Source organism: Dendronephthya gigantea, unplaced genomic scaffold (assembly GCF_004324835.1).
Source record: "Dendronephthya gigantea isolate DGI-Jeju-01 unplaced genomic scaffold, DenGig_1.0 000096F, whole genome shotgun sequence".
NCBI classification, from domain to species: Eukaryota; Metazoa; Cnidaria; class Anthozoa; order Malacalcyonacea; family Nephtheidae; genus Dendronephthya; species Dendronephthya gigantea.
Window position 1 is genome coordinate 172,786 of NW_021163106.1, and position 27,004 is coordinate 199,789.

The following is a 27,004-nucleotide window of genomic DNA, read 5'->3' on the forward strand; positions in this document are numbered from 1 at the left end:
GGGCGCCTACCCCAATGACCACTCAGATCCCGGTTGCCCGTTCTGAAATTTGAATATTCTGCTAGATAGATATTGAATATTATCAGTAATAGCGTTTAGTCCCCAAATATCCCGGACATTACCTTGAACACTCATCTTTCCCACTCAATAAAAGACTTACGCCTGTATTCAAAAAGCTCACTCACACTCATACTCATCGAGTGTGACATATAAATTTTGTTAATGCTGATCAATGAGAAAGTTTTTTCTGATTAGATGGAAATATATAAGGTAAATCACTGAAAATCAAGCCCCTGTTCGGCTGGAAATACCACCATTGAAACGTTATGAGAAGATTAAGATCTCCCACTCAATGAGTTTTAGTGTGAGTGAGCTTTTAGAATACAGGCGATAAAGTCTCACAATCACTGCCACGGTGCCACCCACATATTTGAAATATAATCATGTATAAAATTTGTTTCTTATATTTCTTTGGCAATATATCTATAAAAAGCATATAACGTATGCACAAAATATTACATTGCTATTCCTAATTTGTTCTGGCTACGTGCTTTCTACTTTGACGTACGCTCGTTCACTGCGGCCTCGATATGAACATAAAAAGCAGTATCAAATAAGGTAATACCGTAAAAAAGCAAATGGTAATGGATAATGGATTTGCCCACATATACAATGATATAAACACATGTTCAAGCGTATATCTAAAGTTAAATTAGTTGCTTAGTTGAATTATTCTTATCAAACTATTGTTACTAGTTGTGGAGTGGAGTGCCATCGTTTTTTTTGCCAGCCCTCTGCGGACTGCGCATGCAGTTTGTATACCACTGACGTGTATATGTTAGTGGATAGTTCAAAGCAGCTCGCAAAGGTCGATGGGAGGTTCTGATTGAGGTTCGAAGCGGTTTTTATAGTGGTGCATAGTAAGCGATCAAGTGTGTGTTTTTCATTGATTATTGTCCCTAGAGCAAAGAGATATTGCAAATTTCATAAGGGTACGGAATAATGTGATTTCACGGCAAACAAGTTGGTCTGAATGTCGTGTGTGTGTTTATATTTCGATGGCTGATCGCAGCTGACATGTTGCTTCCTCGAAATATGCATGCACCGTGAGTTGGCGTAAATATAATATCTGTGATTTCAACCACACGTCTCGCTCGCTTGAGGAGAACTTTGAAACATGTATTGCACAGACGTGATGGCTACGATTCACGAGAATAGCACAGATATGAATGACGATCAGGCAGACGAAGGCAACTTTGAACAACTCATGGTTAACATGCTGGATGAGCGTGACAAGCTCATGGAATCCTTGCGAGAAACACAAGAAACAGTAGCATTAACGAAAGCTAAGCTTAGCGAATCGAACAGCGAGAAGGAAGGCCTGATGCGTCGTCTAGAAATCATTTTAGCCGAGGTATTTATACTCAATGTGTATTGTATGTATCATTGTAAACAATGGCCGTACATCTATCGTTAGTTATTGCTTAGCATATTTCATTGAGTTCTCTTGTATTGACATTAGTTAAGTAAATTGTTCAAAGTCGTTTCCATGTTTCACTTGTGTATATTTAACACACAATTCCACATGAATAACTTAATCGTCATTTGCTAAACATTGCCTTCTAATCGTTCAGAGATGACTTTAATTGCAACTTCCGAATGTAGTGTTCTAATAAAATCGCTCTACATTTTGGTTTTATCTTTATGGCGTATTTAAGCGCTTGCTAAATGCGCTGTTAATCAAATACAAAACACATTAAGCAGTCGTAGACTTTATAATTATCCTGCTTCGTTTATTGTCGTGAAATGTGATTGTCTAAAATGCTTGTGTTGTTTTATGAAACGGGTGATTCTTAACATTTTGTTATTGTGTTTAGCTCAACCATGATTTCCTACTTTTAATATGATTTCCTCCCTGTTGATAGGCAGATGAACAAACTTTAGAAAGACTTGCTGGTTTAGACGGGATCAACTATGAGGGAAACTTTAAAATACGCGAAGGAAAGCGAGCGTCGCATGTCAAAGTTTTGTCAGAGGTTAGATAATGTTTTGTTTCAAATGTTCACTCAGGCACAAATATATTAATCAATACAGTGCATATCCTTCAACCGGGGTCACTTTTTTAAGAGTATTCATGTCTTCTCATTGTTTCTACGGCTAAAACAAATATTTTGAAATACGTCGGACGGAGAACAAGAAAGTATAAATCGCATAAAACTTGTGACGCACAGACATCGCAAACGCCATGCTTTCATACTCCATTTAAACAATTGCAATTATTCAACAAAGTTTCAAAACACTCTAATAAGCTGTCTTTGTGAGGTGTCGATAAATGTTTAATCTAAAATAGCATTCTTCCAACTCATTGTTGTGATTTCGATCTGTATTTTGAGCTTAATACAACATTTTCACAGTTGGAGATGGAGTTATAACTTGCCTTATTGTTTTCTTAATGTATGTTCACATATGTTTAATCTTACACCGAATGTCCATTTACGGCGATTTTCGACGTACTGAAAAATGGTTAGCAATATAAAATGTGTTAGGTTTTAATGGTTTTTCAATAAAATAGTACTGCTTGTTTAAATAAGCCATGCTGAGTTTTGGCGCAAATCATTATACAACTGTGGAATATTGTCCATCTGCATGATTGCTTGAGTCTTGCTTTGAAATACTTGAACAGCATGTGGGTTGGTATAATAATTAGTTTGCTTGATCTAGAGTCATCCCTAGCCATTTTATCAGTGATGAAATCTTTAGGACAAAGACTAATCCTGTTCTACTATGACTAAGAAAAAAATCTGACCATGATATCAACAGTTTATTAAAGCAATTCTAAAGTATTGAAGGAATTTAATAATTTTTCAAGGTATTTCCTGACAAAACATTTTGGTGTTTGTGGTCACTTATCAGATCCTAGCTCAATATAAGAGGCAGAAAAATTCCCTAAAACATGCTCATAGAATAGCATTTCGCTGATCTGTTTGTTCACTGTTTGTTATCTCCTTGCTGTAATTAATATACATTTTCTTTAGTCTGTGTGCCAATTTGTATTCAGTATTTACAAATTGTGTGTCCAATATCCAGCATTAATTAATTGCCAAAATTGGCTTGCATATTGCACAGCATATGACTTTGTGTGTTATGATTCTTTATGATCCGCTGAAATGTACAACTGAATAGAATTGATATGCTCGATAAGTAATACAACAGTACAACATCGATAGTCCTGGCTATTGAATGCCTGATAATTTTGCTTGTTTGTACTCAGGTACTGGGTTTAAGGTTCAAATTATGAAAATAATGAATAATCAGTCTGGACACATTATTCATCTGATAGGTCACAGCTCCTGAATCAAAAAGGAGCTCAATAAAATACTTAAATGTTTTAGGTGTACATTGTTTTTTTCAGTCATGTGTGTTCAAATGTTATGTATTAATTCTGTCCCTAGTTCACCAAATGTTATGTTTGTACACAATTTCAGTGACAGGACAAACTAGGCATATCTGTTTGTCTAATTAGACAAACTTCATTGGTATTTTGTCTTGGTCAATGATCCATTCCATTGCCATATTTATTTATTTATAGACAATTTGGCTGAGAAGCCTTGCTTGCATGAATGATCAGCCAATCAATTGTCAAAAGATGTATCATAACAATAGTAAGGCTCCTAGACAAAAATAACATCCATGATGTAATTATCCACAGACAGTATTACAAGGCTTCCAAATTCCCAAGGAATTGAATTTCAATAGAATTATTATTCATAAACACTTGTGGTACATCAAAACATGGATACAACTAGAAACTGTACTTGTTAAATTCTCACATTGAGCTATAGGTTGTACATATTGATTCTTAATTAACATTATCGTTTGTCAGCAAATGTGAGATGTTGAAATTGTAGCAGCATAATTATGTACATAATAATACAAGATTCACCGCTTTCCACAGTATGTTTACTTCTGGCTTTCCACAGTATGTTTAAATACGTAAAATATCTGAATAGCCTGAATACAATAATATATTTGATTGTTAGAAAGCAATTTTTGCTGTATTTCTGATTGACTTGCTTAAAGGCTAAATTGTAGGAAATTATGTATCATTTATAGTTTCGTTGGGCATTGTATCTTCAATTATTTATCAAATTTTAACTGCAATATCTGCATGCATCCAAGTGATACCAAGGTGCTTTTTTTAGCCCTAAAAACATGATGTTTTTATTTTATGGAGGCAAAACAATTTGGCCCCATGTAGTTGACAAAATAACAATAAAAAAATTGCCTGTACTTTAATTTGATTATGAGAGCTATTTGTCATAGATGACAATATCATCTAGTTTTACATGAAATAAATTGTAAAACTTGGGTAGGAATCATCATACTGTACATTATTGACTCAACTGTCAAAGAAGGTTAATGTTAACAGGAACATCTGATAAATTTTTAAACATCTGGCATTCAACACAGTACATCTCTGTAATTTAGTGCATGAACAACATTACAGTATTGCTCAAAGCCAAGTGATATTTTGTATAATCAGATACTTGTCAAGATTTAAGTAAAAAAGGCTCAAATATTAACTGTGGCTTTAAATAAAGAACAATCTGGAGCTCATTAATTTGAAACATGAAAAAACCTAATTTTCTAGATAGATTTATGACAAGTCTAATACATTACAGTACATAAAGGTCAGATTAGATAGTATTAATAGTTTCATATCTTATTAGTTAAGTATTACTCCAATAAAAATTGCTTCCAAAATGACCAAAGGTCACCAAGACCATGAGTGAAGACACCATTGTATTTACACACCTGTTGGACCGTGCATGTCACCTTGCAAATTGTAATCTCTTGTTTTATCATCATGTCATCTTTAAATATGACTGTATTCTGCGAAAATGCTCTGCAGGTATGCATGACTAAAAAGAAACCTGATCAGGGCAGTCCAATTTTTTAAAATAAACATACGCAAATAACCAGTGTAGAACGATCATTTTATTCTCAAGTATGTTATTTGTTTTGGTACGTACAGTACGGGCACGCGATATTTCAAGTGAAAAGTACTCATTTTTAATATTCAGCAACTAACTTTGCAATCGCTCAAAAAACATTGGAGAAAAAAATTCTCTCATCTATAGCTTTTCGTGCGAATTATTACTGAATTGTCTTTTACTGAAGACCAGTAGTGTTCCAACCTCTCCCGAATATAAGTCCTGCAATTCGGATTTCGAAAAAGTTTTATGAAAGATCTAATAGCGGCGGTGATATGAAAATTACTGTACGTGCAAGAAATCGAAAAGTTTATGGCAGTTGTACATATTTAGCCAACCCGTAAATTATGAACATTTTTGGCACCATATCATGGTTCGTGGCTACTTCAGGCGAGAGAGCTGGAGGGGGGAGGTACTCTTCTGCAATTCTTTCTGAATAGTATGATGCAACTTGAGCAATAGGTGACTTGGGTATAGACATGACACGCTAAATACACAGCTCCAAATCACACGGTAAACAATAAACTCTCTTCGAGCATCGTGTCTCTCGAGCATAGAGTGGTTAAAGTCCTTAAGTTTTTATAACAGTAATGGCGAACAATAAAATTCTTTAACAAACGAATGAAATGAGTAAACTCAAGATTTAAGTTATATTAAACGTAACTAAAAACCCCGCAAATTGTTGTCTTGTTTATCGATTAGCTAACTCATAGCTTGTGTTTACTGTACAAGATGTGGTTTGTCGGAGTTTCTTGTCTTTGTCTATTGTCTTTTTTAGTTTTGCCAAAGGGGTCAATTTTCAAATCTCGTCTATAATATGTTTGGAGTACATTCAATGGAAAGGGCAATATCGACTTTTTATGACCTCAATAGCTTGCATGGTCCTTGTTGAAAACACCGCGTCTCTCTATTGAAACAAAGTAGCAATTTACCTTTTTCTCAAAGAGTTCTTTGTTTTTTATGTTTTGTGCCACTTTACATTTTTTAAGTGCCTAATATCACGTATATGGTATCTATGTGGATTTAAAAAGAGCGCATGCAATAACTTGTCAGCAAAGACGTTCTTATAAACATTTTTCATTCATTTAAATCAAGATCTTTTCAGAAATCAGCCTTATTCGAACATGACCTCGAAATCATAATTTCAGAAAGAAATAACGATGTATTCTGGGAAGAGCGTTTTATTTTACCAGTGCTGATATTTCTCAATATTTTCTGATGATATATGTCCTGATACGCAATATCTCTTGCTGTATGGACCAGTAAAATTACTGTACGACAACTGACCGGCAATCAAATTGAAATTTGCATGATTCCCTCTCGTAATTGCATGGTAGTCAAAACTGAACTTGAAATATTTACATGAGTTTTAGAGAATCGTATTTCTTGTTCCATGCAGTTCCTTAAAGATTTCGTAATTTTTTTTAGAAATGCCAAAATTGTCATGTTTCAACATATGTTTTAGACGATGTCGACTTCTATCTAAAATCGAAATGCTCTTTAAAACCCTAAAACTCTCACGATATAGAGTGATATTGAATGATATATGGCCACTTCAGTATACATGCATTAACATCGACTTTTTGCTGTGAATTTACGAATGATAATTTCTATTTGAATCATGCATGACATTTTAATTCTGACCTGCATATATAAGCTGGAGTCTTTAAGAATTGTAAATATAAACCATTTACAAATTGTATACCTTTAATAAACCTTTTTTAGCTAAATACATCTACCGTGATGTCTGCGTGTAAAAGCTGCTTACCTATTTTTTATATGCACGTACACGTACGGAAAATTTTAAATCCTTTAATTTCAAATTTTTATTATTTAACATCTAGGTCACTCTTCGACGTATTCACTTAGTTTTTCCAAAGCTAACATGTATAAGATTTTTACGTGCGTGTACGTGCGTATGAAAAACGCGTAAGTGGAACACAGCCTTAAACGAGTTAACGAATAAACAATTAGTATTTTTCACATACCGAGCCAGCAGCATTGAATGCCAGGATTCCACGCTAATTCTTACCTTTCCCGAGAGACGCATTCACGCGATTCCCCTTAGTTGAAAGCTTAAAGTAGTCAGCAAATAGCTTGTTAGTATGACACTGTATATTGTGAGTATGACACTGTATGTTGTGAGTATGACACTGTATATGTTGTTAGTATGACACTATGAATTTCTACCGCATGGTATAGGCATAGATCATATACACACATTGTTCTCAATCAGTCATCTTCAAGGTATAGCAACGAATCACTGGATTTAAATATGCTGTTACTCTCTAACTTGCGCTTTATTTCATCAATCAAAGTGGAAAACAACGCCGTGTGTTTAGTGTTTAGTGTAAACTGAAAGGAAGAAACGTTGGAATAATGCATAGAAACGTTCTGTAATAATTTATGTGTGGGTATATCAAGATCCCCACCAAACTATTTTAGTCCAGCTGACATATTTAGATCTGTTTACATACGGCAATTGGAGCAGTGATGAAGCGCATAGGTCTTTTTAATATAACTGATGATTTGGGGTTGTTGTTTTGTAATAATCTATTTTGCGACTTTCCTGTCCAAGCCTCCATTCTCAATTTTCACACACCTGGAAATTGATTCATTTTATTTTTTCAGATAACACTCACAGTAAGGGTTTGTTATCCTTAGCTGACACTATAAGATAGTGTTTTGACAGCACTTGTTGTTAGAATGTGGAATATTTTAACCCTTGCTGCTGATCTGATTAAATATAGCAATTAATCTTGAATCGATACTTGATATTTCTATGTCTGGGATTTTCCCACAGGCAGAATTCAAGAGGATGTTTATGTGACCCTCGTTTGTTGAGGCGCCAACTTTACTAGGAAATCTTAGTTGTAGAACTATTATCTATATGTTTACAAAGTCGAGATGAACTTTAAACTCAAAAAGTATGTAAAAATATTTTGATTTTTCTCGACAATTCATATTGCATAGCTCGGGGACACTCGGTTTTTGCCTTTTGCTTTCTAACCGACAAGCCATTTTAGTCAACCCTGGATACAAGATACGGTTCACACAGACGTTAGTAACCGTCTGGTTGATATATTTATATGCATACTAGTGCATTAAAAACAGTATTCTTACTATATAAATGCAGTATATCTCGTCTAATAAGTATACTTTAATATATCTCTCGTCAGGTATATTCACGCCTAATTAAATCACTTATAAGCTGACAGTAAAACAAACTACCATAATCAAGGCCGGGATTAAAATGTTGCGCGTCTATTTACTGCTACAAATTTTAATTTACATGCCGCTCAGACATATCACATGAACATATATTGACATTGTTAGCATACTTTTGCCGGCATTTATACGAAAGGATATGAAAACGTTGTCAACATTCATTATATGTTCTATTCATTTTAGTAATTAAAGTTTTATGAACTCTTTGGGGGTGGCATGCGATTAGCACTTATTTCTAATTTCCAGACATTATCCGTGATGTATTACGTATCGAGTTCCCATCAGTTGATTAATGAAGATGAATTAAACGTTAATCAGAAACAAAAATTCCAACAAGTTTATCTTTGTAGATATGAACCTCCCACAGAGTATTATTCAAGGTCTTTTGAACAGGTCAATGTCGTGAACATGGGAATGTTGTCTATCTTTGCCCCTAATCCGATATTCGATAATATTCGTCTTATATGATTAGTTTATGCTTATCGATCGGTGGGATCAAGTGGCAGGTTAATTTTTGACATCTTTATGTTATACTTTGGGCAAAATCACCAAAAAATCGGTAACTTTGAACAAATCACGAAATATACTTTGATTTTTGAAAGACTTGCTCAAATCTGGACACTGCACGCCACCGCCATGAGATCTCTAGCAATTATAATATAACGTGGAGAATACAAGTTTCCCCTGTCAGTTGGGGGAGTTGCCGTATATTATTGGTTGTAACCCTTGTTAACCTATAATTTTGTGGCAAAATTTGACACTGATTAAAGTTAAACTACGTTTTAAAACACCTAGGCCAGAATGATAAAATTTTTAATGCTTTAAGGTCCATTTACACTATACGCGATTTACGATGTACGATTCTTAGCCTGGCGTATGTAAATGTATAAACACGTGTACAAAACGTCGCATTTTAAAATCGGCATTTTACGAAATAAACAAGATTTTGGCGTCAGTACTCGTTTTCATTTGTCAAAATGATAATCGTATACAACTTATCCTATATGCGTTTACGTACGAATTCGTGACAATACGCCAATGTCTTCTATATAGGCTTACGAATGCACAGGTTTTTCCTGTCACAGAAATAAGAACTGTGCTGCCAACTTTTAGGAAAAAAACCCTGCTCTTGTGTTCAGCTGTCAAAAAAAAAACTTGATGGGCGTCATTAAGAAAGATTTCCATTGTTTTTGCAAGCAAATGTTTTAGATAAATGTATAAAAATAGTTTTTTTCTGATTGTGCGGCATGCTGATAAATGCTAATTATTAATATATGGACCCCTTCCCAATTAAGCTTTATAGACCTCAGTATACACTCTTGATGGAAAATTTTGGAATGGAAAATTTTGCGTGGTCCCGTCTAAGGAAATTGCCTAGGTTTAAATTTTACATAAGCAAATCCACGTTTTAAATAAGTTAAAACAATTATCTGGGTGAAACTCATTGTTATAGCTATATAGTTTAACCATATTCCCAGCAGATGATTTGAAACTTAGGATTTACTAGTCTTCCAACATGTACTTTATCGGTGTGGAAAACTGTGGATCGAACCTTGTGGAGTTATTTTCTCGAATCACCCTATTACCAATGTGCTATATAGAAACAGTATACTTTCAGTATACCATATAAAATAGTATACTTTTTATTTATTTACAATTATATAATCGTTTACAAACAATATTCCACGGTTATCACCTGTCAGTTCTGTCTCGTTTCTAATGCTGTATCACCTGTTTTTTATAGGAATTTTGTGCAATGGTGAAAGAACTTAATTATGCCAGGGAGCAACTGCTTGAGAAAGATGAAGAGATTATTGAGCTCAAGTCTGAAAGAAATAATATTAAAGTAAGACCATTTTTCTCCTGTGAAGGTTTTTCTCCTGTGAAGGAAATAGCCTCCGTTGAATCAAATGAGCATGATTAAGGCCCAGTTCATACACGCATTTAGGCCGCGTCGAATACAATTCAAACAATATATAGTGAGATGATAAACACCATTGAGCCTCGTTACCATCTTATGTATTGTTTTACTGCATTCGGCACGACCAAATTGCGACGTATGAAAACGAACTTGGCCTAAGGACGAGGATTGCGCGGGGCTTTCGGAAAGCGGGAAAATACACGAGCAGTTGGCGACGCTTGCCGAAAGTCAAGCAATATCCAAAATACATGGGTCATGCCATCCTACACGATAGAATCGTTTCTTGATTGTTTTAAATAGTTATGAAAGTGAAAGAACGGCTATAAGCCTATTTAAAACCCCACGCGCGAAGGCATTTAAATTCCTCCGTAATGATTGTCTCATCCTGCATGACAGCTTTAACCAATCAACAGATTGCGTGTTTTGCTGTATAGTTATAAAATTTCCCTTTCATCAGCATATCTACCGTGCGTATAAATGCACGCGTTTAACAAATTACAGGCATAACGCTATTCATTCCGATTTGTAAAAGCTACTACCTGTTCTTTAACACAGTCCACGCTTGTCAACAACATTGAACAGCGATAATAATGGAAAATGAAACCGGTGTAACAATCTCCAATCTAATTATAAAGACTTTTTTGTGACTGATAATTAACTGTCTTCTGTGTCTGATATGAAAACTGTCTAAATAGCATCTTATTATATATTTTTATATATCTTCGAACAAACAATGCATTCTAATATGGTTTGAGCCCCTCAATCCCCCCCCCGTGCAAAACCACACTATACAGATGTACGAAAATGTGTATGGGTACGTGTTAATTAGTCAAACATTAGACGTTCGAACCTCAACTTGGAGAAGCAAAACATTATAGCATTGAAAAAAGCGCACCAATGCGAAAATACGACTCTACTTTCATAGGACAAACTAGCGATATAGTTAAAACCTATTTGTATTGTAAGACAGTGTTAACTTTAAAAGTGAGGCGTAAATTTTATTCTGATCGTTTACGTTACATTACGTTTCCTTTAAGACCATACCGGAGGGTTTTCGTTTTTGTAAAATTTATTATTTCAATTATTATTATTATGCCAATTCTTTTTAAAATGGTTCTTTTTAAATCATTTCAGCATTGATAAAACTATACCCCTTAAAACTTGAAATTAAACTTGAAATGTCTAGTTTTTGCCTACTGTATAAGTTGTTAAACTTATAATGAGAATTTGCTTGTTCTGTTCATTTCAGTTATTATTGGAGCATCTTGAATGTCTCGTGTCTAGACACGAGCGCTCTTTAAGGATGACTGTCGTTAGACGTCAGGCGACAATGTCAGGCGGTGTGTCTTCTGAAGTTGAAGTTTTAAAAGCATTAAAGTCGTTATTTGAACACCACAAGGCTTTAGACGAAAAGGTAAGACTGCGAAACTTGCCCCAACTTATAGCTTTGTATGTTTGTCAGAATGAGATCTTTCATATGCATATAGCATTTCTATGGAAATAGTGTCCATTTTGTGTAACGGTTTTTACATTGCGGTTAAACTATACTTTATAGGTTCGTGAGAAGTTAAAGTCTGCCGTAGATAGAGCAAACTCATTTGAGAATGAACTGGATATGATGAGAGAACAGGTATAATTGATATATAGTCAAACTTTCAATAGACTGTTTTATCTGTGACGAACTATTTCTACGTTAGTCCTTACAATGGAGTTATGTAAAATAAGATTGACTCACTAGGGTTTAATTCCCGCAGGACTGCCAGCTATAGGTGTAAAAAAGTTTTATCTACCTTTAAATTTCACATTTAAAATCAGTACGCTAGCTATACTAGCTAACTGTTTACACAAGTCTTTGCATGGTCTGAAGAAAAGCAACCATCTCTCATACATCTCCCCATAAATTAATCAATTTCTGCGCTAGATGCACGGAGATTTATTGTAATATATACTTGAGTGTTTTATTTGGCAGGTGAAACGATTAAAAGACGAAAATTTATTATTGCGGGAGAGTAGCGGACTGGAGAAAGGAACAGAGAATAAAATACCTTTAGTGAACGGAGGGTTGCCGTATTGTAATCATATTTCACAGAGATCCGGAGGAAAGGTACTGTAAGCAATGAATGAACTTAAAAGATTCAGTTGAACAACAATTTGGCAAACAATGTTTAGCTTGATATGTAGACCTTTACGCCCTCATGTTACAATTGTGTAGTTGATTTTATCGAAGTTATTTTGGTTGTGGTTGTGCTATTTGTAGACCAATTCGGTGTGCTGAAGTAGTGAAAAAAACAGCATGCTTTCCTTACAAAGAAATACGCTCCTTAACACAGCGATTTCGCAATTCAAAGTGACTTTGATAATTAACAACTGTCGCGTAACTAACGTCACTACAGTACCAATGCGCCGCGCGCTGGAAAGTCTACGGATATTACAAGAAAATATTTTTTGTGGCTGGGAGAAGTCACGCGCGATTGCAACAACGACTTGTAACTAAATGTAAGCCGCGTTTACACTATACCGGATTCCCTTGGCACGATAACTTCGTTTACCTTTAAAAGGCAATGATTATAGTAGGAAATAGTTATTAGTTTGATATACAGCATTTGGGGTATTTTCTCGATCTCTAACAGACTACAGAATTTGACCAACCCCCGAAGCAATCCGGATACAATCGTACATAAAATAACAAGTGCAAGTTCACAACATGTTTTTTTGTTCGCAGTTGTCCAATGGACCTCTTTCGCATGATGTGGACGATGGTAACGATCTTGATGCGATCAATGAATTACAATTTAAGCTGGACAAGAAGAATAAAGAGCTAGAAAAGGTGTGAGAAATTACTACTTTTAACTATAGTCATCTAAAGCCCATGCATGCACTTCTCAAATGTGGCTGACAGTCTGCGATGTATATTATCGGTAGCCGGTGGCGAAGAAAATTTTTCGTGATCACCGATGACCAACGGCGATGATTGAGACATAAGAACTTGTCCATGGAACCAGTTTGGTTGCGAATAAGAAATTGCTTTTGGGGAAGCGAGCTTTATGAAACCCCTGTGTATTTGTATGTAAACTGGAATGCTGCATGGTTTCTGTTTCTGTCTGTCAATATTATTTTACGTTAGTCGGAATAAAAAATGTGACTTTATGGGATGAAAGTTCATGTTTATTTTGTATAGATTTTAAAAGAAAACTCATATTTGAAGGAACGAAACAGTTCACTTGACAGCAAGCTAATACTTCTAACAAGTGACTTGGATCGGTCGCAGTCGAAATCTGAGAAGTGGAAATCCCATGCTGACGAGGTTGCATAGCCATTCATATTTACTACACGACAGATTATTGAATATAGTTTGGATACATTAGATTAAATCCATACTTTTTCAAACTGATATGGATGTTTTCTCTACCATATGACAGTATAGTATGACGGATGGCACTTTTTAAGGTGCGCTGCAAGTTTCTAATACATGCTTACTTGGTTTTGTAGACTTTGGCGCAGAAATCAGATCTTGAGGATAGAGTGTCAATTTTAGAAAAGAAGTATCAACAAGTACAACGTGATTTTCTTTCGGCGAAAGATGATAACGAAAGACTCGAGAATGAGTTAAACAGTAAAGAATCCAGTGTGCTTCAGGTAAAACTTTTATTATTCTTACATAGGGGCGAAAATAACGTCTGAATTATTAAAAGCTTGGTCCGAAAATAAGCTGAACTGGTGAAGATTTTATATTTCCGTTAGTACATTAGTCATATATATGTATTTGTTTTGATATATCATTGGCTGGTATATATACCACAGCTTGAGCTATGAACTGAACAGTAGCCACACCCTTCTTGCACTTCATTCAATATATTTATTTTCCCTATCAGGGACCCGTTGTGTACGTACTGTATAAAACTGTAGTTACCTTTTAACCATTGCCAGTTAGTCCAATCAGAATCGTGTAATTTCGAGTTAACTATACTACGATTTAACTATATATTCAAAATCTAGTTAGAAAGTCTTATACAACCGGTCCAGCCTTATATTGTCCAGTTGTCACCTACGTTTTTCTGTCCTCCTACGAGTAACGGTTTACGTTGTACAGTATACGGTATGCGTTTGTGCAAACCTAACAACCCCCCCCCCCTACCAAAGAATCGGTGGACCCAGAATGGATGTCTTTCTTTTTTTAGGCGGAAGATAAGTGTCGGAATCTTCAAGAGAAACTTGAACTAGCTGAACAAAAATTGCAGCAGTCATTGAGGAAAGCTGAGGCATTGCCCGTCGTTGAAGAGGAGCTCGCTGTACATTTGGCTGCCCTAAACCAGGTAACATTTATAGCAATGCTTGCTGCCATCGTTTGCTCTCGAGACATGCCCTACACATGCATTAATTTCCTTTGGATTTATCTTAATTCGTCACAAAGTAAATAGAAATCTGTAAGATTTTTCTGGTAGTCCATATAAATTTTTGATAAAATACAGTATAATTTTTGATAAAGTACAGATAAAATGCCGTATCCTTTTATAAATCTATGCATGCATGTGATTGTCTTAAAAGGGTTTTTATTTGCGTTGCTACATATGATATCAGTGACCTTTTAACTCGTCTGATATTTAACCTTTCAAAAAAGTGACACTTTTTCCTCTTGAAACGCATATCTTTCATGAGGGGAGCCGTGCATTTTTCAAATAGAATGCCTTAAGAGGTAGAATCTTCGTGAAAGTGATAATTTTAAAATTTTAAAAATCGCGCAGGGTTAGAAAAATCAACATGCATGCAGATATATTGTATGAGAACGACAACAGCAAGCTAGAATATCATATTTAAACCCCCTGGGTTCTATGCAAAGTGTATGTCATATTTACGAAAGGCTTGTATACTCTTTTTGTAGGCAGAGGAGAAGAGTTTTTCAGCCACCGAAAGGATATCAAACCTACACCAGCAAATAGAAGATATTCAAGCGGAATTAAACAGGGTCAGTTCCTTTCGGGTCTTTTAAATTTTATACTCACATAACCTGGTAAAAAAATCGCACTAATGTACGTACGTTTTGGCAAGTATGGCCGAACAGTATTTGTGCACGTTGATAGTGTACTTTATGTTACTTAAACAAGCACTCTGTACTATTTATAGTACTTGCATGTTATTACATAGCGTGTCATTTAAATCTTGCCAACCATTTATTAAAGATGAACATGAATTGTAATCGCTTGATCGTAATGTACTTCTATATAGTCAAAACAGCGAGAGAAAATGAACGAAGAACATTCGCATCGGCTGTCAACAACTGTGGATAAGTTACTTGCGGAGTCCAACGATCGATTACAACAGCATCTAAAGGAAAGAATGACTGCTTTAGAAGAGAAGGCAAGTAGAAAACTTTGCAATCTATAATAATTTATGATTGTGTACCGCTCAGAAAAACCTAACACTGCGTTCTCGTTCCATTTGCGTTCGGAAGGCGATCCAAAATCCGTTACACAGCGTTCAGAATGCGTTCCATAGAAGAACGCGTTCTAAGAAACACGTTCTTCACCTCCATTGAAACCACGTCCTCTCATCGCACAATTCCGACATAAGCCTGGGTTATATTAATATGAGTAATAGATGGGTAATAGATTCGTGCCGGATTTAAATAGGCGTTTGGAACGCGTTTTCTGTTAGGTTTCTTTCTGAGCGGTACTGTACATCATTCCCCCACTGGGGTGAAACAGTAAAAAGTGCAGTAATGTTTTTGTGATTTTTAATTTGGGAGGAAACCGTTGTAATACTCAGTTGTGGCACTCTCGTGTGATTGCGCTTTTCGAAGCAACTAAATGACATCTTGGGCTGTACACAGCAGGAGGGGGGGGACAAGGGCGCAGTTTCCCCTTAGAATAAGTTCAACTTACAATTTTTAAAAAGTTTCCTGGTCCCCGAAACGGTCCCCATCTATGCAAAGAACATCATTTCCCCCACTCCTAGCTCAAAAATATTGATTACGGCCCTCATGACATCTTATTGTAACGTTGTATCTGTATCTTTTAGACGTTCCTTTCTCAAGAATTAGAATGTAGAAAATTAGAATTAGAAGATTTACGAAGAGAAAAGGTATATGTTTGTATATGTTTGCGTATCATTTGACTAGGTAGAGTTTCAAATTGAATAACGCGTCAAAAAATCTTCCAAATTTCTCGGGCTATGAGATAAAAACAACTTCTACGTTGAACTTCGTATACCATTGCTTTCCTTTGTATGGTTTGCGGACGATTTTTGATCCCCCAATGACATTTCGTCTGAATGATAGTAAATGTCTGCCCACGTGGGCAAGAACTATTAATCCACCTGAATTTTATTGCTTCGCATATGGCAAGCTCGTATTTGTGACGTCAGCGATGACGTGACATGGCGTCCTCTTCATTTCACGCGCGTTATTCTATTATCATTTGTACAGTAGCTGAGATCTTACGTCTTCAGTGTTTGTGCCGCAAGCGTATCGTGCACCGCGATGTTTTCCCCGCGTAGTTGAAAAACTGCAAATTCTTTTGAGAAAGAACTTTATGTACATCAACAATCAGTTTATGTGGCTTTTCTGTGCTTTTAAATATTTAAGTTGTAAATCGAGCAAAAAGACGATTTTTCAAACAGCATGTTTCCCTTTTAGGAATTATTAGAAATAAAATTGGAAAAAATAACTGTTCAATTAGAGAGATCACAAGTTAAGGTATGTGTGGGTTCTCTGAATTTACGATATTGTTGTCTTAATTGAACGTAACTTCAGTTTATCCAGTGGCATGCAATGAACGCTTGTAAAATATTTCACAAAACTGTAAGCTCGTATAATTTGAGCTGTGACGTCATGCACTTGCACCAGCCGTAATCGCTTTCACCGTCTATTTATTCTATTTATTTGAAGTATATTTATTTCTTTACTAGAATAATGGAGACTCGACAAAAAGGTAGACTTCATATGCATTTGTCTTATATGTATCGTGTTTATTTATAAGTTTCGATTGCACTTCATGATCATGAGTGTGACTCTAGTCTACATACTGTTTATCCTTTGGCAATTAGTGTCACTATAGTTCATCCTACCAGCGTTATATATATGTAGATATACTGCTATCAGTAATACATATATCGTTTGGCGATTAATGTGACTATAGTATGATTAGATATACTACCTTAATAGATATATTTTTTGGCAGTTAGTGTCACAATGGCGCCTCCTACCAACTTTAGATACTATATCTGCTTTACTGCTTAACATTAAAAAAATATTATTATCCACTGAGTGAGGGTGCGTGTGTGCATGCTCATCACTTCAGTATAAGTTCTAACAAATCTAAAATTGATGTAATATGCTACATATATGATATAATATATATAATGGCTAGATCATGAAGTACTTCATACATATCTGTTAAAATTAATGCATTTTTTCCCTTTAGCAGTTTTCTAGAAGTTCCCGGAACGATTCCAGTCCGAGAAAAGAAAGGACGCGAGGATATCAACGACCCAGATCGTGTCCTGACTATAAACGAAAAAGACTGGCACAAACTACAGCAAGCAACAGTCTTGGAAAGTGTTTCGAAGGCCTTTGATGGCGCAGGGTTGATAGAGAATGGCAGTGAAGACGCTGCGGAGAACGAGGACGCCGGTTGTGCTGACGAAAGTAAAGCGACTAAACTTAGCGATGGCGCCGAGGAACTGGCGGTTATGATCCAGGAACAAATCGAGTCGATTAATAGAGAATTAAGGTATCGAAATATTATAACGAATTCATGTTGGTCTCCCAGTAGCTTTGAATTAATATCGGTTGATCAAGTATCCCATAAGAAAGCCTCTCATGAAAGCCTGTTTATATAAAGCCCCGTTTACACTACAATCAATTTATTGGCCCAGTTTAATATGTGTTTAGGCTACCATGACAAAGGCCGAGCGCGGATTAAATTGGTACGAGTACCTATTTTAGCCGTGCCGCGTGCCATTAAATTGACTGTAGTGTAAACGGGGCTTAAGTCAACGTTATCTCTTTCTGTTCACGCACCTGGACAGTTTGGATTAGTAGCAATTGCCTTTTAAATCGGAACAAATACTTGGAAGAAATAACTCGGCATGCATTAAAACATGTTAATCTCTTAACGGTTAATTTAAATTCCCTGAAGTAATAATTACTTCCACCAAATTCCCTGAAAGGTACTGCCATACACATGAGTTTCCTTCCCGAAATTGTAACTGTGATCGCAGAAACTATTGAATGGCCTTAGATAGCAATAAACCCCTTCGATTTCTTTTTTTCTAGCTTACTAAAAGAAGATCCCGAGATGGACGATAGTGCGTTACTTGCTGAGTTAGAAAGAAATCTCGAAAGTGAATATGGCTCAGACACCCAAAGTGTTGATTCCTTATCTGAAATCAGAGGTTTAAGATCTTCGAGTACAAACTCTCCAGCAACACAATCTGCTGAAAGTTCATTATCAAATCGCAGTAAAAGAAATTCCATCGAGGATTTGTTTTCTTCAGAAAAGGTAAAGTACAGATATTATTCTTTGTATACGTTTCATGTAAAGATGAATATAACATTTTCCAGTCATTCTTAGCTCAATACACGCGCTCCGTTGCATCCGGCTGATTACCCAGAATGCATCGTCTTTGATTGCACACACAAATTTGCTTATTGTACGAACAAAAGCCTAATTATTTAATGCCAGAACGTGCCTTAATGAGCACAAATGTTGCTGGGTTAGGGGCAATTTTGCATCTTCATTATTAATGCTGAACATCCGATTTCGAAAATACCAGTGAGTGAGGTGAAATGGTTAGAGACAACATTTATAATTATACAGTAAACTAATTGAAACTTCTCCTTTCAGGACAACTTCATTGCACCTCCTTCAATGTTCCCTTTTCCCCAATATGATCCCATGGACACCCAGCCGTTGCGGGTAAGCGTATATGTGATATTTTCATGCATCGGTATATTATTTATTTGAAAATTGCAATCTCAAAGAAAGCATAACGGAGAGAGAATCAGTATCTAGCAGACGCTTCAGGTAAATTCGATTCGTCAATGATACAAACATTTTTTTTCCAGATGAGTAAAGAAAGTCTTTCTACCCGCTCACAATCCGCATCATCAGATTCTGATCCTCTGGCACGAGGTCCTATAGCAGAAAACCTCTCGGATTTATCTCCATCGGGTCTTACGAGCCCTGAGACGCCCCCCGTGAGAAAACGGTAATCACGGAGTTTCAACGTGTTTTATGAATCTCATGTCGTTTAATTTGAGAAACTCCGGGGAAAATATACAACTTTTCTTTTTTTAGTCATCACAATACCCCCTCTCCGGCGGCGACCAGTCCTCCTGGTTTGGATAGCCCCTCTGGCACCGCCTCTCCTAATAGTACGCTGAGGAAACGAGGTCTAAGGGGCTCTTTTAATAAAATATTTGGTTCGAAATCACGGTCAAAATATCGAGACAGTACGGGAAGCACTGGGTCCGAATCGGACAGCGATACGGCATCTGTCGACTCCTACTCTTCGAATATGGGAAAAAGGGAGCTGGACAGACGAATCAAGCGAGGATCGATACTACTGGGGGATGCTCTGACCGCAAAAACGCCATTTGCCATGTGGAATGCGCATACTGTGGTCGCTTGGTTAGAAGTAAGTAAGACGTTTTTTAAAATATTGTTTGGAAACAACATGAATCAACAACATAATACACATGGACATGTATGAGCATGTTTCACCTCGGTTCTGTTTCGGTTATATCTATAAACTATTTATTTTTGGGCCATCTCGATAACAAGCTGGTTTATAGAATCATGTTTTGGAAGAACGTGTAAATCCGTCAGTAACATGAATCTATTATATCTTATACTCTCGACTGTTTTAAAAGTTTTTTTCTGTATTATTTCAAATCTTTCAATAAAGCACAAGTTTATGGAAACCCTTTGGATGGCCCTGATAAACCTCACACCACATTTGGCAATATCTCTATGGTTACCTAATTAAAATTACTCTTCATGAAGCAAAATGTTTTTGTTGGAAGTTCTCCATCAATGCCAGGATATAGAGATTACTTCGTGGTTGGCGAGTACGTACGATTTTTATGCACGAGCTGTGAAGGGTAAAAAGAAGCAGTAAGGGTAGCGAACGAGTGAGTTTGCGATCCTTCACAACGAGTTCATAAAAAAAATCGTACAAACGAGACAACCATGAAGTAATTTGTTTATTAAATGTCTATACAGATCAATTTGACAACGACACGCTTTTATAATCTACAGCGAGCATCAAAACCTATTTATTACCGTTCTGTTTCTTTGTAATTTTGTTCAATAGAAGTTAGATATTCTTTCCGAAATATTTTATATTATGCTGAATGTGAAAATGTCTTGAATTTAATTGAGAATTATGTTTTGAATCTCACTCCTATATTTCGACGCAATTTTGAAAAATATGTAAACAAATTCCCATACGACAATTTTTCATGTACGTCCAATCAAAAGCCGTGTATGGCATTTTTTCACCCGTGAAAATCATCTTACGTCCAATCAAATTTCATGGAATTAATTTCCACAGTGAAATACGATTTATATTTCATGATTCTGCTGTGCATATATAAATCGATCTCTATACACATATAATAAATTTTATTATACCCCTTTCAATACCTTGGAATCATACTAGAAAACTTTATGTAAACATCAACTACAAATGCTGGTTTATTATACCAAGTTGATTTTGACTAATTTGTTTCGTTGTATATAGTTATGGGTGGGTATGCCAGCGTGGTACGTGGCTGCTTGTCGTGCAAATGTAAAAAGTGGCGCAATAATGTCGGTATGTGTGTCTTTCAGCTACTATTTAATCGACTAATAATGCACCAAGGGTAAAAATGCTCCCCTCGATAAATTCATGAGTATTTGTTTTTTAAATACATGAGTTTTGTGCTATGATTTACACATAAGTTATCTGCTGTGATAATTAAGGTGGGAAATTCATGGCGAATTGTAGTTTTGTTATTGTGAATCTTCAAATGAGACGAGTTACATCCCTTTATAATATCACCTTCATGGTCTTTAAGTTCTTTCCCTAGTTGATCTAAGGTCTGTTTCCATATCCAAATTGCTGTTGCATTCAGCGCTAGAACATGCAGGGCCCCAACATCGATTATTAAACATTCAAGCAGTGTTGAAAAGTGTGGAATTTTCATCCGTGTGTTTTCGACACTGTTTGTATAGGCGTTATCAGATACGGAAATTCAACATGAAATTGGTATAAATAATCCTCTTCACCGACTAAAATTGAGACTAGCCATTCAAGAAATCGTGGCTTTAACCAGCCCGTCACAGCCGATGACTAGCAAAGAGGTGAGTCTGATTAAACATGCGCTTCGTAATAAGATAATTATAATGCATGTATTTATAATTAAACAATTAAAGCAAAGGAACTTGCTTGATTTATTTCACTAACGTTTCCCCCTCTTTCGCTCAATTTACCCCCTTCATATATGAAATCGGGTTCTCAAGGATTAATGTAATCGCTATGATTATTGTATCAAGACGGTTTATCGCATTAGAACTTGTCGTTATTGCTTAGCAAGTTTAATGACGTTGGCCTTGGAATGTATAAAAACACACTGATTCATCTTTAAGCTCATACGTGTATTATGTGCCCTAAGAAGATTAGGGATCTTTACACATACATGTATAACACATGCCAGAAAACTTCTAAAGTTCTGTAGTTTTATATAAATACATGCAAATATTCTTGTACCCTTACGCAGCCGTTTTTTTCGTTTTTTTCCCTGTGACTGTCAGCTTGAAGTCCTATATTAGAATACCAATGTTGGAGTAAAACTTTGAAACGTCACGTTTTATTTGTAGCTTTTAGTGCGAGGTGAAATGAACCACGAATGGGTTGCGAATTGCTGGCTTCCTAGTATTGGATTGCCGCAATATAAGGTACGGGTCACCAGAATGTTTTACTGAAGAAGATCTAAGCTGTTTGCCGAGTGTTCACAAAAAAAAGATTAACCAGTATTATTGGTATAAGACTCGTGGGAGTTGAAACATTAGACGTGGTTTCAATTCCGCATAACTCCAAATTATGCTTTAATGCAGTTTCGAACCGTATGTTTGTTTGGGTTGAACGAAACGAAAAACCTAGTACGGAAAGGGGGAAAACTCTTCTCTTTCATGCTAAATCCTATGTATTCAGTATTATAGCCGTTACCGTTTGAATAATCTTTAATTCTTGGAACATATCGGAATCTCCGACATAAACGTTTTGAACTGTTTTCTTTTCTTTTCTAGAGTACATTCCATGAATGTTTAATTGATGCGCGAATGCTCGAACATATTTCTAAGAAAGATTATCAGAAATATTTAAAAGTAGTGGATAGTTTTCATAGGTAAGCCAAAATTTGTTGTGTTTGGGTTTGCGATCACAAGTCTTCGTCTGTAAAGGCGACGAAATCACTGGAAATTTTTCACTCGAAATTTTTAGTAAAAAGCCTCCCTAATACATCAGCTATCATCTGTTTTTGTTCATTATCTTTCCATGGTTAACCAATATTCCTTTTTCTTTTTTTAGGCGTAGTATACAATGTGGCATTAAATGTTTAGCAAGTCTAAAATTTGATAGAAGGGTAAGTCACCATTATGCATTGTCTTGTCCGGGAGTGAATTTTAAAAATATCACGTGTGTATCAAACGCAAATGAAAATAAATATTTAATTTATTCAGTTACTTGAAAAGAGAAGACAGGGCAGTCAGAGCGAAAATAAAGGTATTCAATTATTTACAATAGGTAGCTATGTTAGGTCCACCCGTTGCTATATAACCGGTTGATCGTTCAGAATATCGAATTATTAATTATCTTGTATTAATTAATTTATAAACGCGATGCATGTGCACTGGGGAATTTATTGGTTGTTAAAATAAAATTTACCAGCTAAAATTTGACTATATTTGCATTTTGATGGAATTTCCATGGAATTCGTATCGCACTGGCTAACTCGCAAGCTCGCTACGAGATGTTTTATTCTATAAGAAAAAGTTGATTTTGATTACATGCAAGCCTCGCAGCGAGCTTTCGAGTGGGTTTTTGCGATTGGTGGAAAAGGAAGGGCCTCGACGCTGGATCAGCTACATGACTGTGTGTTAATATGCATGTTGGTAATAATAACTTCTTTCTATATCACTTCAGGAAGGTACAAATACACCCTTGGTAATTTGTTTCTTTGGTGTGTTTCTTCGTTGTGTTTAGATGTTTTCGTATGGAGCAATACTCGTGTAATAAAATGGCTTGCATCGGTTGGGTTGGAAGCGTATGCCGATAATATAAAGTTTAGTGGAATTCATGGTGCATTGTTCATACTCGACCAAGATTTCAATCATTCTACGTTGGCAATGTGTTTGCAAGTTCCGACATCAAACAATCAGGTAGATCGAACGACTAATATAATAGCTGTACGTGAATTTGCGTGGAGTGCTGTAAATAAGATGCGTTCGAAACAACACAGCAAACTTGTCATTTCACCAATTTTTAAATTATTATAAAGGAAAGAACGAAATGATGGGGACAAAAAACCCATTCATATGCAGTCTGATATATTGTATATACTTATTAATAAGTACAGCAGAGTGTTTTTCAGGGCATTTTCCATCATGGCAACATTGCTTTTATATATGATATTGCTATGAATTACTCACTTTTTACCCTGCAGCAAAGCTAAATGTATATACATGCCATGTTAAGAATCTTCCCTGCATGATTAACATCTTGTTGCCCGCTTGTCAACAAGATAAGAACAAGCACATCTCGCCACATTATACCATTTCATGAAAAAGTTGAGGGTGCCCTCATATACTTTAATTTACATAAGTTTAACCTCAAAAAAGTTTGTTTTTTCCGGCGGTTCAAACTAAGTGACGACGAACTAATTTGATCATTTTTTTCTTTGTTGCATGTAGATATGTCAATTATTGGAGAAAGAATATTCAAAGCTGATGAGTACAACACAATCCAGTACAATAAATGCTGATATGGAGGTACGTGTATTACGTTTATTGCAATGGGAAAGCAACGCGTGCTCTTTATTGTCTTATAGTTCACCAAACTTTAACAACGATGTCCCGATATCACTAGCAATAATTATATCAGTGAAGGTGTAGTGCTGCACCATCTCGAAGTTTATTCTGTAGGGAAACTTCAATTATAAAATCGGAGATGCGCAACTAAGTGCTAAGTGGTCCACTTGTACTTGAGAACTTTGAGTACCCTGTGGTCATCCCAATTAAATTGACCATGCCAGTAAAAAATTTCATCATAAATTGACCGATAAATCGTCACCTCGCACAAAGAGTACATTTTAGCACTCAACTTTACAGCTTGGAGACGGCAACAAATTCAAACGCACTCAGTCATGGCGAAAGATCTTAAAGAAGAAGGACAAAAAAGATAAAATGGACAAAGTGAAAGAGAAAGAGGAAGGAAAGTTGGATGGAGCGAATTCAGGATCAGATTCATCGATCAGTCAAACGAGTACAACATCATCAGCGAGTATCGGAGGAAGGCGGACGAACGGAAAAGGTATATCGCTTTTTTTAAAAACATTCTACTCTTCGTATGCTTTCTAGTTGGATATAGTATGGAATTTATACTATCCATGCTGATTTCCATTTCCATACTATGGATATAGTACAGTACGGATATACCATGGAAACATTATGCGTATAGAAAATTTCCGTAGTTGAGATCTTCCAGTGATGAAATAGTAAATAAAAATTTCCAGTGGTTTATTAAAATTTGACTAGAAATATAAGAGCATCAAGTCATCATGTACAAGGTCTGTTTAGACGAGCAACATTGATACGTGTGCAAGCCAGGGACAATGCTTTATTACGAGAACCTTATCGTTCACATCCGTATCCATGCCTCGTTATCATCAATATTGTAGTGATCAGCAAAAATAATGCAAAGCAAAATTAAAAATAAGTTAAATGTACCTATAGCATTCGATTCTGGTTAAAACCTAGTAAATGTTAAAACATAAGATTTAGTTATATTCCTGAGCTTCGATTTTCATTTTTACCTCGCGGTAACTTTTTAAATAAGCTTTTAAATTAAAGTCGGGAACAGTAACCAACTGTTCATCTGCTTTAGAAATTGAATCTACTGGAAAAGCAAGTGCGTCATAACATTCGCAAAACAATGGTTAGTATTTTTTTTTCTGCTGATCAAGTCTATTTTGCTAGCAAAATATACGAAAGATGTTGTACAGGTACATGTACTGGTTGGAATATGTACCAAGAGTAACTAATTTGTTATTAATAACATTTTTTTCTTCTTTGTTCTTGTCTTTATGTTTCTGAGAAGTATAATTGATTGTCATTTCATGTCAGGGATGGATCCAGCATGATTTTGCAGGGGGGGGTGCTATAGTGCGCAGTAGGTGTCGGTCGGTCTATAGTCTCTCCTTTGTGGGTGCCGCTCTGTCAGACGTTTGTGGGTGTCGGTCATCAGTCATGGGCATTGCATGATTAAAGTCAACAAAAAAATTCCATTGATTCAAGGCACCATTTTTTATTAGTCATATTCTTGATCACTGGCATAGGCAGACCTGACAATTGGGTGGGGAGCACGTATATATCAAACAATAAAAGTGTGAGCCTTGTAGGAGGGTCCGGGAGTATCCTCCCCCGGGAAAATTTTAAAATTTAGAGTCCCTCAATGGCAATTTCCTGTGTTTCTGTGTTTCAGTTTTAATTGTTCACAGTTTGCTTATCTTTATTTATCTTATTTTATTACTCAAATTATTCTGTCTCCAATATTTTTTTTGTTTTACCATAAAAAATAGCACCCCCCCTGCACCCCCTCTGGCCACGGCTAGGGGGGGTGCGCACCCCCCCGCACCCCCCCAGTAAATCCATCCCTGTTTCATGTTTTCCTAACGCTAATACGAATATGTGGATTTTTAATTCCCTAGTGTATCTTGGGAGTCTTTGTCGTGATGTCGTCTGCAACGACTTGAAACTCCTCCCCCAACCGTCAGAAGAGAACATGGACGCCGTTCATACCACAAGTCGTTCGAATATGTTACGAAAAAATTAGATCCGTTGAGTTCCAGCTGAGATTCCATTCGTATTTCTTTCTTCGGGATGTTGAATTGTAAAGACCGTGAGTTGAACTAACATGTAACACAGCAGACAGTCTATAATATACTAAAGTAATCTTTCACTAGTTGTGTTTTATAACTAAATAATTTATACACCGCAGTAGTTGTGTTATTCACAGAATACAGTATATATTAGTCGTATTCAGATTTCCCGCTTGAGTTCAAGGAGTAGTGGCACTTCCATGCAATGCTTTGCACTATTCTGTATAGACCTATATAGGATATTTTGAATCCGGATTCCACCTTTACTTCCATTACCGCTATCTTTTTCGTTGAGCTTTACATAGGCACTTGTGATTGGCTAATCTGATAAATGTGTTGAATTTCATTGGTTCATGTCACCTCAAAGGCTCAGATAGTAGAAGTCAAATCTGAACTTGATATACGGACATTTTTGGATTACCAATGCCCAATGCAAGGGATTACCAATGCTTTGAGAATGCCGTACGAGTACTTGAAATTATTGCTTTAATAATATCCGACAATTCTTGTGTTGAAATATGTTTTTAAGAGTACAAACGGTCGATTTCTCGTAATTGTGCTCAGTTGTGGAATTAGTTGTTCACGGAACAGAATAAAGAAGTTTCAGTGTGTATAAATAAACGCAACCTTACCAGGGTCCTACGATCATGTTATTGAAAAGAAGAAAATATTTATGAATATTAAGTGTTGTTTTTTTATACATCCTGTAATCATGACTGCATC

General features: G+C 36.0%; 1 protein-coding gene across 2 annotated transcripts; it reads left to right on the forward strand.

The window, feature by feature from the left end:
• Positions 1 to 878: 878 nt before the first annotated feature.
• On the forward strand, positions 879 to 26,367 carry LOC114533961 (liprin-alpha-1-like). Of its 2 annotated transcripts, none has more exons than XM_028555597.1 (31): positions 879 to 1,414; positions 1,926 to 2,036; positions 9,967 to 10,068; positions 11,393 to 11,557; positions 11,699 to 11,773; positions 12,113 to 12,247; positions 12,866 to 12,970; positions 13,322 to 13,447; positions 13,633 to 13,779; positions 14,322 to 14,456; positions 15,023 to 15,106; positions 15,367 to 15,498; positions 16,159 to 16,221; positions 16,775 to 16,834; positions 17,047 to 17,069; positions 17,562 to 17,870; positions 18,416 to 18,641; positions 18,987 to 19,058; positions 19,208 to 19,350; positions 19,440 to 19,779; positions 20,887 to 20,958; positions 21,360 to 21,488; positions 22,005 to 22,082; positions 22,434 to 22,531; positions 22,714 to 22,768; positions 22,866 to 22,908; positions 23,389 to 23,564; positions 24,096 to 24,173; positions 24,513 to 24,714; positions 25,288 to 25,338; positions 26,111 to 26,367. In XM_028555597.1, exons 1-30 carry the CDS (start codon positions 1,178 to 1,180, stop codon positions 25,320 to 25,322), a joined length of 3,756 nt encoding a protein of 1,251 aa, XP_028411398.1. In that variant the 5' UTR covers positions 879 to 1,177; the 3' UTR covers positions 25,323 to 25,338; positions 26,111 to 26,367. The 2 variants fall into 2 exon arrangements, with proteins under 2 accessions (XP_028411398.1, XP_028411399.1); XM_028555598.1 differs by having other exon boundaries at positions 17,565 to 17,870.
• Positions 26,368 to 27,004: the final 637 nt, after the last annotated feature.

Excerpts from the sequence above, each read along its gene's own strand:
- LOC114533961 (XM_028555597.1), top strand. The coding sequence starts at position 1,178 with ATGTATTGCACAGACGTGATGGCTACGATTCACGAGAATAGCACAGAT. Across the intron at positions 14,457-15,022 it reads ATTTGGCTGCCCTAAACCAG|GCAGAGGAGAAGAGTTTTTC; the intron begins GTAACATTTATA and ends CTCTTTTTGTAG. Across the intron at positions 22,909-23,388 it reads CAGTCAGAGCGAAAATAAAG|ATGTTTTCGTATGGAGCAAT; the intron begins GTATTCAATTAT and ends CGTTGTGTTTAG.